Source organism: Macrotis lagotis, chromosome 8 (assembly GCF_037893015.1).
Source record: "Macrotis lagotis isolate mMagLag1 chromosome 8, bilby.v1.9.chrom.fasta, whole genome shotgun sequence".
Classification (NCBI taxonomy): domain Eukaryota; kingdom Metazoa; phylum Chordata; class Mammalia; order Peramelemorphia; family Peramelidae; genus Macrotis; species Macrotis lagotis.
This window is the reverse complement of record NC_133665.1, coordinates 10,469,129-10,487,487: the sequence shown is the minus strand read 5'-3', so window position 1 is coordinate 10,487,487 and position 18,359 is coordinate 10,469,129. Positions and strand designations below refer to the sequence as shown.

General features: G+C 39.3%; 1 protein-coding gene across 1 annotated transcript in view; it reads right to left on the bottom strand.

Moving 5' to 3' along the window:
• Positions 1-15,806, bottom strand: part of HAPSTR1 (HUWE1 associated protein modifying stress responses) — a 41,234-nt gene extending 25,428 nt beyond the window's left edge. Inside the window, 4 exon segments of the mRNA XM_074196371.1 lie at positions 3,471-3,660; positions 3,662-3,747; positions 14,770-14,850; positions 15,460-15,806. Coding sequence (XP_074052472.1) covers positions 3,471-3,660; positions 3,662-3,747; positions 14,770-14,850; positions 15,460-15,682 — 580 coding nt within the window. The 5' untranslated portion in view covers positions 15,683-15,806.
• Between the last annotated feature and the right edge of the window lie 2,553 nt (positions 15,807-18,359).

The following is an 18,359-nucleotide window of genomic DNA, read 5'->3' as shown; positions in this document are numbered from 1 at the left end:
ACTTTTGTTTTTGTATCTCCAGGGTTCAGCACAATTACTGAAACAAAGCAGGCAATTAATAAATGCTCAGTAACTAACAAGGATTGCTCAGGTCAAATGCTGTTCTGCAGAGCTTTACAAACTAATTCGGGAGAGAATGAGAAATAGGTCAAGTCCTCCAGAAAATCCTCTCACTTTTATGCCTCCTATCTGACAATAATGCCTAGCATGTAGCAACACTTATAATAAACAATAAATTCTAAATATAAATATGACAGAAAATATTTAAAAGGTCACATCTATCTTTATAAATCAGACACAAAAATCAGTTTCCTCATCTGTAAAATGAGAAGGTGGTACTAAATGGCCTAAGGTCCCTTCCAACTCTAGATCTATTATCCTATAGGAATAGAAAACTAAGCAAATAGGACATTGAGAAACTAAGAGATATTAAAATTGAAATAATCTAAGTAAATAGTAGCACCTATTTATACAATCTTAATATTGATTTGAAAGAAATTTAGTTGGAAGAGAATGTAGTTTAAGTAATTTCTGAAACAAAGAGAATGAAATGCTTTAGGCAAAACTCCACAGAATAGAATTTCCTTCTTATTAAAGGTCTTCTAAGCAAAGGCTCTTATTCAAGTATATCACAGAACTGGGATTCTGTAACATTTTGAATGTAATACTTGAAAGCCATGGGATTTTAAAACTTATTGTCATTTGTCAAGTTGTCTTCATGCGGTTACAATAACAAGCATAAACTATATTATTTATAGGACTCCTTTGTTCTTCAGCTTTATGTTGAACACATTTTTAAAATACTGAAGTGCAAGAAATAACACCTATAACGAATATAGATAATCTTATATTGCATCTTCCTATATGCTTAGTCACTTAGTTGAAGTTTTCAGTACTACTGTTTTTCAGGTCAGGATTGCCTTACATATGTATATCAAGCAAAATTATTGTTTCCTATTTCAATTTCTTTCTTTTTTTTTTTAAGGTTTTTGCAAGGCAAATGGGGTTAAGTGGCTTGCCCAAGGCCACACAGCTAGGTAATTATTAAATGTCTGAGACCTGATTTGAACCCAGGTACTCCTGACTCCAGGGCCGGTACTTTATCTACTACGACACCTAGCTGCCCCTCAATTTATTTCTTAAGTAAATCTGTCTCTCCAGCTTTCAGTCTATTCAAGCATTTTCTAACCAGAGAACTCTGCTCAATGAAGTTCTCATTAACATTATCAGACAAGTATTAAACAAGGCTTTAATATGATTGCAAGGCTGTTTTCATCACTGAATGATGACCTGCCCAGAACAGAAATCCCTCTTGAAGGTGAGTGCCTTGAGATATTAGAGGATATTATGGTGAATGCATTAAGCCCCAAATCCTACAGGGAATCCTCACTGAGAAACCTAGTCACCTAAAAGAACAGCTTTACCATTCATGCAAGAAATGTTTGCAGATATTTGCCTAATTGATCTTCTTCACACATGACACTCCATCTCTCAACTACTTTTCTCAACCCAGATCTGTTAGTTTCCCTTCAAGATTCAGCTCAAATACCATTATCTATCTAGACTAAGTCTTTCCCTCCCCACTTCCAGCTAATAAGTCCCTTTCCCATTCCTATCTTCATTACCTTCTATCTACTTTTACTTCCCTAGTAAAACAGGTTCACAATGAGGGAAAGGTCTGTTTTTGCTTTTAACCCAGTGCCTGACACATAGCAGGTAAGCTCTCTGACTGATTTCTACATCTTTCAATTGTATTATCCTCTTGGTCACATTTGTGAAATAAGAGAAAACCACAAGCAATCTTCAGAAATCAATATTATAGATGACTTTAGAATAATGGAGGTAGTAACATGCTAAACCTAAGTAGGTTGAAAACTATCACCAATTATGACTTATATGCAATAAGTAACTTAAGTGAAATTCTATAGGAAATCAGAAAATGGAAATGGAACCCATGGTGGCATAAAAAAAAAAAACAGAAAATATCAAAACTGTTTAAAAAAAAAGGAAATGGGCTCATCTTATGAGTGCCAGGAATAACAGATTAAATAGTACTATTTGGCTGGCACCCAAAAATATGCATTAAAACCCAAAAATGTACACCTTTGCTCTGAGAACTTAACAAGAATAGCAATTAAGCAGATATGTATTGATTGTGATAGAGATTTAAGAGAGTAAGGTGGTGCAGGGGATAAAGCACCAGACTTGGGAGTCAGGAGAACCTGAGCTCAAATCTGGCCTCAGACATATACTGTGTGACCTTGGGCAAGTCACTTAACCCTGACTGCCTCGCATGCAGGGTCATCTCCAGTCATCCTGATTCATACCTGGCCACTAGATCCAGATGGCTCGGGAGAAGAAAGTAAGGCTGATGACTTAGCACGGCACACCCTCACTCAAATCTAATTCTTGTGCTTGTCATCATCATGTGGATCACAGCTCCCTGATGTCACAGTCTTCTTCAAGAATGAAGGACAACCATCATCATAAGACCTTGGAACGCTTAACATGTACTACCAGAAGACAGCTTTAAATTCTAGTCCTGCTATTTATTACTATTTATGTAGTTGTGGCATTGGTAAGACACCTAACTTCTCTGAATCTTTTTCCTCATCTGTATTAACATAATATTTGCACTGAGTTTTAAAGGGATAGAATAGTACTGTGCAAACCTTAAAGTTTTTGAGAAATGTTCTTAGTTAAGTACTTAAAATAAAATATTTTTAATAAGGAAAATAAAAATGTATTTCAATAAACTGCATTCCTGAAGTTGACTGTGTATACATTTTGGTAAAATATACACCTTGATTCATATTAATTCCAGTTCTAGGAAAAGGAACATGTTCATAAGCCTTCAGGACCCTTGATGTTTCAGATATTATCAACTAGAAACTAAGAGTAGAGCAAAAAAAGTAAAAATTCATTTCATCTCTGGTTGGTGCTAAGTACACCATTACTATAAAAATCATTAGAAAAATAAATATGCTTTTACAGGGGCTTCTGAAAGAAAAATAATTATCCACATGCTTCAGGTTCACTGAATCCTTACCCTTAGCTGCAAATAGGTAGATAATAATAAATATTACAACTTTAAAAATCTAAGAAATATCCTTAGGAATAAAGATTAATCAGTACACATGAGATAAAAAAAATCCAATTAATTGAAAGAACAATGCAAATTCAGGAATACTATTTTCACTACCTGCTAACACACACTTGGCACAGAATATTTAGCTTAAAACAGCATTTGGATCATTAGAAAATTAGGTCTAACTGGCAATCTAAGAAGTTATTTAACTAAGCTCTTAGTTAACATCCTATTAATATATTCCTAATAACACCTCAATGTCAATATATTTTAGCTTAATAGAAAAAAAAGACAACATTCCTAAATTCAACTCTGAGCAAGAAAAGAAGTCCAAACAAGTCATAATCATTTTTAGCAGAGAAATGTTTTTAAAAAGTTTTACCATGCAGAGCTATGGCTTCACGGAAGGGTTGCAAATCAGTCTCTACAGATGAGCTAGTTTCTGTTGAAGTAGCTCGATTAGGGGATACTACAGTTAGTCTTGGGGGAGCTCTAGAGTTTCGTGGAGGAGGAACTTTTCCACAGAGGAAGCTGATCAAGTCTTCTCTACGAATAGTTCTTCTGCGTTTTTTTAACCCATGCTAACACATCCTTATTGCGACGCTGGTAGCCAATTTGAATTCCTAGATCAAAACTTCGTTGATGGGCATCCACGCTTTCTGTTTAAAAAAAAAAAAGATATATATTTATCAGTTACTGTGTTTTTTTAATAAGGCTACAAAGTAAAAATTTTACAAATTGCTCAGATCTAAGAAACTGATTTCATATAATCAATGTTCTTTAAATGAATTGTCTTTAAACTTTAAAAAAAAACTATAAAGTGACTTGTGAATATATGACTACAAATAGTAGAACTTCATGATAAAAGCAATTAGATCTAAATCAGACCCTTTTTTAAAAGACTGCCTGACTGAAAAAACCTTTAAGCATATTAACATTTTCTGAATGATTAAAGTATTGCATATCTCCTTAAGCAGTAAAAGAAAAAATATGAAGAAATTTTCATAGAAAAAAAAATTTAAGTTAAGACTTATTTTGAGTAGGCCAATTCTATTTCCTCACTGATAAGATCTTATTTTGTGATCAGGATTTTCTTCTTAAATCAGGTACAATCATAACAATTGTGTTCTAAAAACTTAATTCCCATCCACCCTCCCAATTCAATGAAATTATTGAAAATGATTCAAAAAAGTAAAAGTGTACCCCACTTTAAACAATAGGTACTTTTAAAAAAACTTTTTTAAATCAGATCCTAAGTATAGGTTAATTCATAATGCAATTTCAGAAACACATTCCCACAGATTTAACAGATCTAATAAAAAGCATACTCAACACAGCAAGGTTTGTGAAGGTAATTTTTTTTTAGGTTTTTGCAAGGAAATGGGTTTAAAGTGGCTTGCCCAAGGCCACACAGCTAGGTAATTATTAAGTGTCTAAGGCCACATTTGAACTCAGGTCCTCCTGACTCCAGGGCCGATGCTCTATCCACTGCACCACCTAGACACCCCCAAGATACATTTTTAAAAAGGGGGGGGAAATGCTGATTTTTTTTGATAATAAAATATTAAACTTCAGGATGAAATGATTATTACATCTTTCTTGGAATCTAGGTACTTGACAACAATGTCAGCAGTCCCAGTCTCTAGTAGTCACTTCTAATGCTCATAGACTCAATAATCTAGAATACTGTACTAAAATTTGTCAAATCATCTCCTCATTTTTCAGTTATCCACTTTGGTACTTCCTGCTGGTTCAGTAAAATGATCCTATTAACAGTCCTTTTGTATAGTTTCTCTAATAGTCAAGTATTAGAAAATCTTTAGTCACTGAAGTTTGTTTCCAAGTCTTAGACGCAAATTACTGATGCATTTCTAATCACTTAACTTATAAATAAAGCATATCCCTTATTACTGACCATTTTATAAAGTAAATAATTCTTTCATAAATTTTTATAAAATTCTTAATTTGTCATTTTCTTCCATTGCAGTTTCAAATCCTAAATTTGTTTTTAAATCTAGGAAGAAAAAGATAAATGATTGACTAGTTGTGCTCTCAAATGGTAGGAAGTGCTTCCATTATTATAGCAAATCCCTAACTGAATAAGGAAATTTAGCAGCATGTGGAAAATGAATATATATATATATATATATATATATATATATATATATATCACTCAATAACAAAAAAAAAAAATTCTCCCATCATAACGAGTTAGATCCTTATGAAATACAATGAACAAAATGCAGAATTATTCCATATGCTATGAGGTCAAAGTCACTATGTGGGTTAGTTTTGTTACAGATAAGAGTTCACATATTAAAAAGAGTGAAAAAGGGGCAGCTAGGTAGTGCAGTGGATAGAACACCGGCCCTGGAGTCAGGAGTACCTGAGTTCAAATCCAATCTCAGACACTTAATTACCTAGCACTGTGGCCTTGGGCAAGCCACTTAACCCCACTGCCTTGCAAAAAAAAAAAAACTAAAAAAAGTGAAAAGCCAGAGAGGATATACATACATACATGATATAAATATATGGAAACTGAGGATATACCTATATACGTGTGTAATATATGGAAAAAATAGTAAACAAGGACTATCATCTAAGAAACAAAAATGTAAAACAGCAGAAGAAAAACAAACATGAATATCATGTAAAACATTTCTCTAAGTTCATAGCTAGATCAGGAGGGATAAATAATATATATTAAGTGTAAATAGTCCTAAGTGTATTATTTTAATCCTCATTTTGTTTTTAAATCATTGAGTTTGCTCCTAATAAAATTTTATTGTTAAAAAAAAAATGGTTTTTGCCTGTACAATTCAGAAAAGAGGTCCCACTGAAACAAATTTCAGGCCCCCAAAATAAACAGGTTAATTGCACCTAAAGATACATCATAAAAATGAATATAATGGTCAATTATGCTTCCAATAAGAATACAAGAGAAAACAGACAAATTAAAGCAGTTAGCAAGAACATATACTTTCACATAATTGGACACAGAGAAATGCTTAAAGCCCTATGATTAGAGGAAGAGGCAGTAGCCATAAAAAAACAAGAAAGTGAAATCATGCTACAAACCTAAGAGTGCTGCATTGCACCCCATTTCACCTGTTTGACTTCTAACATATTAAAAGAAGGGAAAGCCACTGACCCAGAGCAGTCAAGATGCTTGAGCCTACACTGAAAAAATCTTTTGAATCAAGCTCATAACTAGAGTAGTCTACACTCCCATTTTCACTCCTCACTCTCTCCTCTCCTATTAAGCATCCTCACTCTCTCCTCTCCTATTAAGCATTCTTCAATGGTTATGGGCAAAAGATAATTCAGGAGGAATATATTTTAAAAGGAACTGAATGGAGAGAAGACTAGTCAGATAACAGCATTCCAAGAATAAAAATCAGAACAGAGAAACAAATTTTATCAACTAAGATATGCAGAACAAATATGCAACAAATTTGGACAGTCCAAAGTATAAGATGAAGCAAAGAAATATATACTTACAAACCACAACAAAAATGAAAAACAAAATTTCATATAAACCAAACTGAGAAAGACCAAGAAAGTGGTTTAAAAAGCACAACACTGAAGATTCTAGGTAAAGGAATTTTATTTTGATTGTAGGACATAAAAAGTAAAATTTCCAAACAACAAAGATCATAATGCAATCATACAGATTTAAAGACATAATTTAAAATGTTTCACTGGTTGAAGCTATGGATTAATTTTGAATCCTTATTAGAATACTAGGTCAGTCACTTTAGTTCAGAAATTTATCTTAAATCCCTGCTACCCTCCCCTATAACATGAAGCTAAGTAAAGAAGTCTCCAGAAAACATACAAAGTTTCAGAAATACAATATACAAAAGCATAGAGTCGGTTATGTCTAAGATGCAGAGTAGTGCAAAGATGGTCTTATGTCCAAAAATTCTCTAATTTCAGTCTTTTCCCTAAGCAACAGTTAAGTCTAAAGCATGGGAGGGAAATAAAACTTTTAAATTATAAACTTTAATGCATTACTGTTTTAAAATATTCTTTCTTATCCTATCCAATTTAGAAGGCATAGTAATGTTTATTTGTGGTTTTAGATGGTCTAAAATAAATTCATTGTCTCCTTAGTATGAGATATCAACTACCTACATGAAGAGTAGTCAGAGTAGTAACTCACACTAACTCACATTGAACAGTAAGATTTACTAAAGATTTCATTCACAACAACCTTGTGAGATACATAGTTTAAGAATTATTACCACCATTTTGCAGAAGAGGAAACTAAGACTCAGAATAGTTATGTAACTGATTTTGGAGGGCACTCTCCTAACAGAGACAGAATTTGAACATAGATTCTCCAAGTTCCAGACCAATAATTTTTTGTTGTTGCTCAGATGATTTTTATAACAATTCAGGGTCCAAAAAAGAGACACTGAACCCTAGGATTCAAAAATCAGTTTCAAAAGCCAAATCCTACTCCCTCTTTGAATGCCATAAGCAAATTGTAACTCCTAATCTGGGAAATCTATGACAATTCTATCAGCTCTCAACAATAATTAAGTATATCCACAGAGCTTCAGGGAGTATTAGTACTGAAGAGTATGCTGGAGTCATCTGGAAAAGGCTACTATTACATTTTCATAGTGAGCATTTACACCTCAGAATTGAACTAATGCTACAAATTAGGGTTTGGTTTATTGTTAATTGTCTGGACTGAAGTCACGAAGTCAATGTTAATGCAGATTACTACAGGTTCAGTTTTTTGCCCCAAGAGCCAATTGTTTAAACATTTACTAGCATACATGTGCTGGTATCAAAAACTAACTTTCCTGGGGCCAAAGCCCAAGTGTCATGAAAAATGAAAGTTTGGCCCAACTCTAACAGTACCATTTATTTTCATATATTCAGATTTTTCTTATTAAAAGTAAATGGATTCATTAAAGTTATTTCAGATCAGTTATAGTCCACATTCCAATACAACAGTATTTATGTCAGTAGTTCCACTGAAATTTGAGAACAAGAGACTATTTAAAATTTAAAAATTATACTATACCATCTCTGGGAGCAGCTAAGTAGAGCAGTGGATAGAACACCAGCCTGGAGTCAGGAGGATCTGAGTTCAAATCCAACCTCAGACACTAAATTACCTAGCTGTGTGACCTTGGGCAAATCACTTAACCCCATTGCCTTAAATTAAAAAAAAAAATTATACCATCTCAAGAATATTTTTAGTTTGATCAAAAAACAATCTTTTTTTTTCCAGGTTTTTTTGCAAGGCAAATGGGGTTAAATGGCTTGCCCAAGGCCACACAGCTTAGGTAATTATTAAGTGTCTGAGACCAGATTTGAACCCAGGTTTGACTCCAGGGCCGGTGCTTTATCCACTGCGCCACCTAGCCGCCCCTAGAAGACAGTCTTTCAAGTTCAGCAATAACAGATTGCAAAGAAGCAGAGCCCAACCCAAACAAAATTAATTATAGCCAAACAGTGATTATTAAAATTTGAGTTATCAATGTAGCTGTCCACAAAGGAGAAAAAGCTTTCTTCAGATTCACCCCAATTAAGATTTTTATAAAAAAATGTTTTCTATCCACCCTACTTTAAGTATTAATTAACCATAAAGAAAGAATAACTAAGGAAAGCAGTCTTTACTAATTTCCTCCAAGGGAATAATCCCCTATAGACGTCTACAATCTGATGACTGCTTTCAAATCCTACCTAGAATGTCAAATTATATAAGTAGACACTATTTTTAAACTCCTATCATGACTAGTAGTGCATAGAAGACTGAGAAATCAGATTCAAGTCTTGTCTATATACTATAGATAGCTGTGTGACCATGAAGAAATCACTCAACCTTTCAGTGTCATAAGGCAAATTTAAAACCTTATTACAAGGAGATAGCCAGATCTGCATAGATACATCAGAAAAGTTCCTTTGCACAAATTAAATTAGAAGTCCAAACCCCCACCCCAACCCAAAATAAAGTTTCTTCTCCAATAGTCAAATGTTTATTCGTGAATTGATAAATAATAGTTATATATTATGTATATTATGCATACACATAAACACGTGTATATGTGCAAATATAGATATGGTGAGTAGGATTTTCTTGCTTATCAAAGAATGCAGACCATCTGCCACCTTCCTTGAAGTTCTAGAAATACTCCAATAGCTGAATTAGCACTTATAGAGCCTAGGTACTAAAACTCAGGTCTGATTGGTTTCACTAATGCCTCAACAATAATAATTCATGCCTCAACAGCACTGAGTTCTTTCCTCAGAGCAATAAATATGGAAAGCAAAGCCCCAGAGTTATTTATTAAGTGTCATAGTAAACATTCAACATCAATTCTCTTGATTCCAAGTCTCCCACCTGGTTGCCTCTCAATAAAATCTATGGGAGTGGCAAATAAAACAAGAATAGTAAATACCCTATATATTGCGCACAACTTAAGACTTTAGAACATCACACTGTCTTCTCATAAGTAAATTAGATATCTCATAGGTGAATTAGATAAAATCCAAAAAGGGGGGCGCCCACCCACCCCACGGACCTACTATAAAACACAATTAACTTTAATAAAAATATCCAATTAAAAACTGACTCCCCCAAACTTATAGGACAGATAAGGCTTTTCCCCTAATTTTCAGCACAGATTATCTAAGAAGATGCTAACTTAAGACTCTGTTTATAAAAACTGTTTCTTTAAAGTCTTAAACTTAGATAGTAATATCACATGAATGTTAATGGTTTATTAATCTAGAAAACCATTTAGAGGGATGCCAAATTTTACAACTATCTAGATAGACTTTACAAAGTTTTCCTGACCAAATGTCCATTAAGCATGCACTCTCCCCTCTATCTGACCTTCAGAATCTTAAAGTTCTTTAGTTGGCTTCTTCATATTTTTTTTTGGTTTTTTTTTTCCAAGGTAAATGGGGTTAACTGGCTTGCCCAAGGCCACACAGCTAGGTAATTATTAAGTGTCTGAGGCCAAATTTGAACTCAGGTACTCCTGACCCCAGGGCCAGTGCTCTATCCACTGCGCCACCTAGCTACCCTTGGCTTCTTCATATAAAGGCTATAACAAAATGGCCAGTAACTCAAAAAATACATGACTTGGAGGGAAAAAAAAATACCTAAGAACATTTCCTGATCATTATCTTCTAAATGCTTCTAACTTCTGTACAGAATGTTTACAGTTCTGAAGAAAAGCCCTAAATATATAAATATATAATTTATGTTATAGAGTAGCAGAATACAAATACTCTTCTCCCCAATAACCCTAGCCAGAGAGAATCTCTTGAACAAGATGTAAGCTCCTAGACTATTACACTAACAGGATTTACAAATAGTTTGGACTAGATAAATGCTCATATATCAGTCATGGTACAAAGGAAAAAAGTTTGATGAAGCAGAAAGTGAAAGGAACAGAGCTGGAATTCTAGCTCTACTTAAAATGTGGTCCTAGGCAATAAGATACACAAATTTATAGCTAAAAAGAGCCTCAAGGACACTTACCCAATTTTTGTCTTTACAATTAAAAGAAATTGAGACCCAAAGGAGCATTGAATTTGAACCCAAGTCTCCTAGCTATGGAGCTAGTGTTCTTTTCACTATAACATGCTGTCTCTGGTCATCTCTAAATTTTAGGAAACTATAAATCAAGAGGTATATCCACTAAGAGATTTCTCTCAAAGTACCAAGTAGTAGCCAGGATTCACTAAACTATCAGAACCAGTTTGAGATATGGAAAATTCGGAATGACCCTTCCCAAAAAATTAAATAAACAAAATTAAAAGAACATTAAATAAAACTTTATGAGAAGCTATTCTAGATAAGGAGTTAGCAACTTAAATCATTTAACAGCCACAGAAACCCCCTCCCCAAAATCATTTTCAAAGCCAGAGTCAGCACATTAACAAACTAGCTCCAAAAACCAGAGTATAGGCAAGGACTGAAAGAGTCCCCCAGGTCTTATTTTATTCTGATTTTCTCCAAAATTTTATGAAAGGAGATTGAGGGGGAGACCCTAAGTAGAGCACTTTGGTGACTATTTCCAATCAGGTGAACTCTCCAGCCATTAGACTGGGAATTGACCAGAGTAGTCATGGATGATAGAACAGCTGGGGGGGGGGGGGGGACCAGCCCATTATCTCAACTGATAAAAGTAGGGTCAAAAAATAGGGAGGATTCAAGATAGAAAAAAGGAAATAAGATTCTTAATACCACCAACATTTGAAAGATGAATAAATCATCAAAAAAATTGGGGGGGGGGGGGAGAACTATTCATTCCCAAGATTCAAACACATTTCTATCTTTAACAACCACCAAAAATCCCTATCCTGCCAGCAACAGAAAGTACAGAATCAAAGTACTCTCTAAGTTCCTCCTAAATACTGAACACCAACAATGTCCTAGGCCTAGATCTTCAAAAATATAGAAAAACTTGATAACTTATTTTCTAAATGTTATGAAATGAGAACAAATATTAATAGCTATTCAGAAAAATACTGGATTTCATTAGAAGCAAGAAGCCAACAGTCAGAATTTTCCTGTACCTTTAAGAAGGGATTAATAGTAAGTACAGAAGGAATGTTCTTGGAGCAGGAGCTCCAACCCTTTGCATACACAATCACTGTCATCAAATCAGCTGGTTGAACTGGTAACCAACCAACATCTTGTCAGCCCCTTAAAGGGACCCCTCAGATTTACCTCCATCTTAAAAGTTCTCAACTTCATTTTAGAAAATAGTAAATAGGAATGCCCAAAGTACCCCAAATGTATCACTTTTCATCATTTTATACTAAATATAATCCTACAGCTTAACAGTTTCTAATATTAAACCAGTGACTTTTCAAAATGTTGTCTAGGAATCATCCTGGAAGTCCCCCAAAACCCTTTCGGGAGTCCTCAAAGTTTAAACTACCTTCATAACAATACTAAGATATTTTCATTTCTATTATGATTATTTAGATGAAATTCACATATACAAAAGTTTTAAGAGAATAAAAGGATCCTTAGAGCAGAAAGTATGAAAACTACTATATTAAAGGACTGTATGTTCCTTCTTTTATTTGGTAGCTACACTTCAATCCAGGGCAGCTGGTGGCACAGTGAATAAAGAAGTACCAGCTAGAGTCAGGGCTCATCTTCTTCAGGTCAAATCTGGTCTCAGACAACTTACTGTTGTATACTGTGTGACTGACCTTGGGGACAAGTCACTCAGCTTAATTGCTTCAGTTTCCTTTTCTGTAAAATGAAGTAGAGAAGGAAAGGAAACCACTCCAGTACTTTTTTGCCAAGAAAATCCCAAAGTGTCAACACAACTTTTGATATTTAAAAGTTTACTTGATTACTTGTCTAATAATGCTATAGCACAGTATGGTTGAAAAAAAAAAACGCATCAGGTTGAAAATAAAAAGGCCTAAGTTCAAAACCTAAAACCCAAGAGTGTCCTCAAGTGTAAAATGAGAAGTGTCTTACACCTTGAGGATTGCATCCATTCCTAAATCTATGACCCTATCATCTTTTTTTTTATTCCCTTTTTTTTTGCAAGGCAAATGGGGTTAAGTGGCCTGCCCAAGGCCACACAGCTAGGTAATTATTGTCTGAGACTGGATTTGAACCCAGATACTCCCGACTCCAGGGTCAGTGTTTTATCCACTGCGCCACCTAGCCGCCCCTCATCTTTTTTTTTAAAAGCATCACTGCTTTATAAAAGGTTGTTCAAAAAGTTTTTTTCAAAAAACCTCATATAACATCTTTTAAAAAATGATTACAATTGATGATCATTACTGGCAAATTTCATAAATAACATCCTACATCTCCATGTTTAAATTGATAAAGGTAAATGTTTTAACTATGTTCACAAGCAGAAACCATATTAACAAGAAACCTTATTACACTCCACTACTACAGCATAGTCATAAAAAAATACTAAAAAAAAATACTAAAAATGTAATGTTTTTGAAACAAAAATAACTTCTTCCTTGGCAAATTTTCCATTTTTTTATAGGTAAGGAAACCACTCAAGTAGACTTTTTAGTAATAATATTCAAGAAATTTGGGTGCCTCAATTTCTGCGTGAAATGTTCATGTTTATGTTCTAGAATTTAAGCAGCATTAACATGAAGTGTCATTTTTCACCAACTTTTCATTTTTCTTTTTTAGTACTGATACATCAGTTTAAATGATGTTAAGCCAACTGCACTTCTAAAATAATTTAAAATTCAGATCTCTGGCCTTTTTCCAAATCAGTGAAATTGTGTTTTTATTATGCCTCACAACTTTTTCAAAGTTAAAGCCCTTTCTTGTACCTATGTATTCTTTCAAATCACCACAATGACAGCCAAAGGGAAAGCAAAATTCGAGCATTGATTAGGTTAAACATGGCACTTAGAAATGGAAATTTATTAGTTTTATCACTTGTCTCAGCCACTAGCAGACAAAATAAATCCTATCCCCCTAAAAACATTACTCTATTCAACCTTTTAGAATTAGTGGTGGAAAAGGAAACCACGTGAAAAATTCAGAGACAAAACAAGCTTTTACCAACATTACTGTTACCTATGAGTTCATGTCACCCATGTTATACTGAACATTGGAAACAAGAAATCAGTATGGAAAACACACTTGTAGCTTCCATTTCTTATTTTTGCACAACAACCTACCTAGATGTTCTATGTATACAAAAAATGTCATTAATGCTGTACCTTTAAGAAGGGATAATAGTAAGTACAGAAGGAATGTTCTTGGAGCAGGAGCTCCAACCCTTTGAATACACAATCGCAGTCATCAAATCAGCTGGTTGAACTGGTAACCAACCAATTTTATCTTTTAAAGCATCAAGTAGGGGTGGCTAGGTGGTGCAGTGGATAGTGCACCGGCCCTGGAGTTGGGAGTACCTGAGTTCAAATCCGGCCTCAGACACTTAACAATTACCTAGCTGTGTGGCCTTGAGCAAGCCACTTAACCCCATTGCCTTGCCAAAAAAAAAACCTGAAGCATCAAAGTAGATGATTCCTGAAGCCACCTTTGAAATTCATAAATGTCTCATCACTTGGCTTACAAACCTTTTTCAACCAAAGTACATCTTTTTTTATTTCCAAAATCAGTGTTGGTATAAAATGCAATTACTTCTTTGCTAAGTACAGCAATAGAATTAATGACCCACGGACAGGCTTTAACGTCAAAGGTGTATTATGCAAAAATCACAAATATCAAAATGTTTATAAATCAGTGTTAAGACTGCCTACCAAAGCCTTGCACCCAAGTATGAAGGAGACCGAAGAAGTAAATTTCGACTTATTTGGAATATTTTAAGGCAGTGAACTATCATCTAGACTCGCACGTAACTAATCAACCATCTCCTGTTTTCAGAGAAGACAGCTACAAGTATTCCCATCATGGCCATGACACACAAAAAAAAAAAAAAACAAACAAAAAACCTGGAAACTGCTTCCCTTCCTATTTTTCCGCCTCACGACATTTAATGACAACTCTATTGAGCATAATTTCGGAACGTCAGGACTCTGGGGTTAGTCACCTAAGCAATTACCCCTTTGGCTGTAAACAAGCTCCTCGCACATGGAGGCCGCCGGGCCCGGCCCTGCCCGGCCCGGCCCGGCCGCGCGGCCCCAGACACACTCCCCTCCTCCGCCCGGGAGGGAGGCCCAGGTCTCTTTACCTTTGTAGAGGTTGGTAACGGCAGTGGCTGCATTTTGGAAGGGGACCCAGAGGGACAGTCCTTGCTGCTGACATACTCGATCTAGAGAGACACAGAAAGACAGGGTTCGGGAGTCAGCGGCTCGGAACGGCCATGTTAGGTTTCGCCATTTTGTTCGGGGGGCTCCGAGCCCGTCGGGCCGCGGGCGGGCCGGTGGCGGAGCCCTCCCGGGCGGCCGCGGGTCGGCGCGGCGGGCCGCGGGGCCGCGAGGCGGGGGAGGCCCGGCCCGACCCCGGGCGGCGGCCCCTCCCTCGGCCCCGGCTCACAATAGCGCCGGCCCTTCCTTCGCCATTTTGTGGCCGGCGTCTCCGCCTCCTCCCCCGCTCCCGGCGGTGGCAGCGGGCCCGGCCCGGGCCGCGGGGGGGGGGGGAAGGCACCGGCTTCCGGGCCGGCGGCGGGGGGGGGGGGCAGGCCCCGGCACGGGGAGCCCCCCCGGGGGGGCCCCTCCCCGCCCCCATGCCGGGGCCCAGCTTCGCCATCTTGGGCCGGCCCGGAAGGCAGGGCTTCCCCACCCCGGCCCCACCCCTCGGGCCCCCCGCCCGGGCTCCCCTCCCCCTCCGGGGAAGCCGGGGTCAGAGGGGGGCGCCGGGGGCCGCTCCGCCATCTTGTGCGCCGGGGGGCGTCCCGGCGCCCCTCCCCGCGGCCCCTCACCTTTGTAGAGCTGGGCCACGGCGGTGGCCGAGTTCTGGAAGAGGTGCCACAGCTTCTGCTGCTTGTGCTCGGGCTGCGCGGCCGCCGCCTCCTCCTGCAGCTCGGGCGGCAGCTGCTCCTCCTGCTCGGCCTCGGCCAGGCACTGCCGCTCCCACTTGGTGAACCAGTGCTCCGGCCCGTGCTCCTGGATCTCGGCCTCGCCCTCCTCCTTCTTGTCCTCCATCCTCCTCCCTCCGCGCCGCCGCCTCTTCCTCCTCGTCCTCGTCGTCTGGCGGGCTGGCGGCGGGGCCGGGCGGCCGGCGGCTCTCTCTGCCCTCCACCCCGGGGCCTCGGGCGCCTCCCCACCCCCCCGGCCCCGCGCTCACCACGCACCCCACCCCCTCAGCCCCAGCCGGGCCCGCCGGAGGGCCGGGCCGCCGCCGGGGAGACGAGCGCCGCCACAACCGCCGCCGCCGCCGCCGCCGCCGCCGCCCCTCCGCGGCCCGCCGGGCCCGCTCCTACCGCCCCCCCATGGCGCCGCGGCCGCCGCTGCCCGCCGGCTGCCCCGCGCTCACAGCCCCTGCCTGCGCCACGGAGCCCGCACCGAGAACTGAGGAACGCGGCGGCGGCGGCGGCGGTGGTGGCGGCGGCGGCGGCGGCGGCTGCTTCGCTTCCCCTCGTCTCCTTCCTCCCCCCGCCCCGCGCCCCCCTCCCCCGCCCACATGCTGACAGGAGAAGGTGCCGCCCACCTCTCCCCCCTCCCCTTCCCCGGGTCCCACCCGCTTCCGGGCCCCCATTGGCTGGCCTCGCCTCGTTCCGCGCGCCGGCCCTCCCGATCCCCAGCGATGATTGGCGCAGGAGAGTGTCCGTCGTGACGTGGCCGAGCCTGGGAGTGGCGGAGAGGGAATGTCATAAAGGGTGAAGAGCGCAGGAGCGAGTGGGGGGAAGCGGGCGAAGAAGCAGAAGGAGGAGCCAAGAGTGGTTGCATCCGCAAAAAAAAAAAAAAAAAAAAGAGCTAGAAGAGGCGAGTGCGCGTGCGTGCTTGCGCTCTGCCCGGAGCTGCCTGGCAGCGGGCTCTTAGCCTTGGCTGTGGGGCTCGAGCCGAGGCGTCACGTGTTTCGGTGCAGGAGCCGCGCCCGGCTGGGACCTCCTTTAGAGGAGGACCGGTTCTAGCCCGTATCATTGGCTCCCAGCGCGCAGACCCACCTCTCCCCATGGGTCCCAGGTTGCATCACGTACCCCTTTTCTCACATCATTGTTTATCCCTTCTATCCCACACCGACGCGAGAGCAGCAGCACCTGCAGCAGCCCAGCAGCCCGGCTGAAGGAACACTCCTCTGCGACCATCCCTGGGTGGACCACAATCTGAGTGTGTCAGTGGAAGCATAGAATCTCTAAGAATTGGGAAGGAATTAAAGGATTATGTAATGGGAAGTCCCACCCAGGTGCACCATCACCCCGGGCTGCCTCGGTCACCGGAAATTGACCGACAGCCGTAATTGTTTTAAAAAGTTATTTTTATTGTGCAAAAGCCTGGTTCCTAAAGAGTTCCATCCATTCGTCTTAGTCCTGTCCTCTAGGGTCAAACAAAATTTATTCAATATTAAGCGCTTAGTGTTCTAGACACTGGGGACATAGAGGTAAAAAAAAGCAAATGCCACCATCCGCGCCATCAAGAAGCATAGAAAATCCAAAAAAAAAGAATAATCTTTCTTTAGGGATGGAATGTATACAAAGGAAAGCTCCACACAACAGTTCTCCAAATATTTGAAAAAGAAAGTAGGGGAGAAGGGAGGGAATGGAGAGCAGAAAACGATTGATGGAAGAACAGATGCCTGAGCTGTTCTGAAGGGTTTCCACCTGAAAGATGGAGATAAGGGAATGCATTCCAGGCGCGGGGAATGATTGGTGACAATGTTAAAAGAATGGGAAATGACACGTTAAGAATATCTTAGCTGGACCGTGGAGTGTGGGACAGAGAATCACGTAAAATTAAAGCTAGTTGAAACCAGATGTGAAGATCTTAAATGCAAGGTTGAGGAGTTTATTCTTTATACCTTTTTTGTGTGTCCCAAATTCCTTTGGCAAACTGGTGAAGCTTATGGAGCTCTTTTCAGATTGTTTTTAATGCATAAAATCAAATACTTAGAACTAAAAAGAAACTAGTAAAAATAATTATGTAACTTTAACCCTGCCTAAATTTACTGACCTTGGACCTCAAATTACTAATGTACCTGTTATAGAGACATTATAGAACCACTATTATGGAGACACTGTAGAACCACTAAACATTTTTGAGCCTAGGAGTGGTAGGGTCAGACCCATTCATGAGGAAAGATTATTTTGGTATCTTTATGAAGAACAGATTGGAGAAAGGAAAGATTGGAAACAAGGAAACCAATTGCTGGTTATTACAATATTACTTTAAGTAAATGCAAAGAACTTTTCAAATGGATATGAGGTGATAAGGTAGAATAAGCCAGATTCAGTGACTCATTGATGAGGTATAAGTATGAGGTAGGGAAATAGAAATAGAAAAAAATAATCATTCCAAAGCTTAAATTTGGCTGGGGGGGGGGGGGGTGGTAATCAGTATGTTGAATTTATGTTGCCATCAGGTGAAATTGCCCAGGAGATAATTGAAACAGGAGTCAGATTTGGTAAACAGATTTGGTAGAGAAATTATCCCTTAATCAACGGAGAAAATGTGAAGAAAGAAAGGAGGCATACTTAGAGCCTTAGGAGACAACTACACTAAGTAGGTTGAAGGAGGATGGAAATACAGATGGAACAGTTAGACATTTAGAAGGAAATAAAAGAACCAAGACAGAATCCAAGTTGGAAGAGAGTATCCGGGAAGAGGAGATGATCAACAATGTCAAATGCTATAGAAAATTGCAAAAAAGAAAATACTTGAGGGG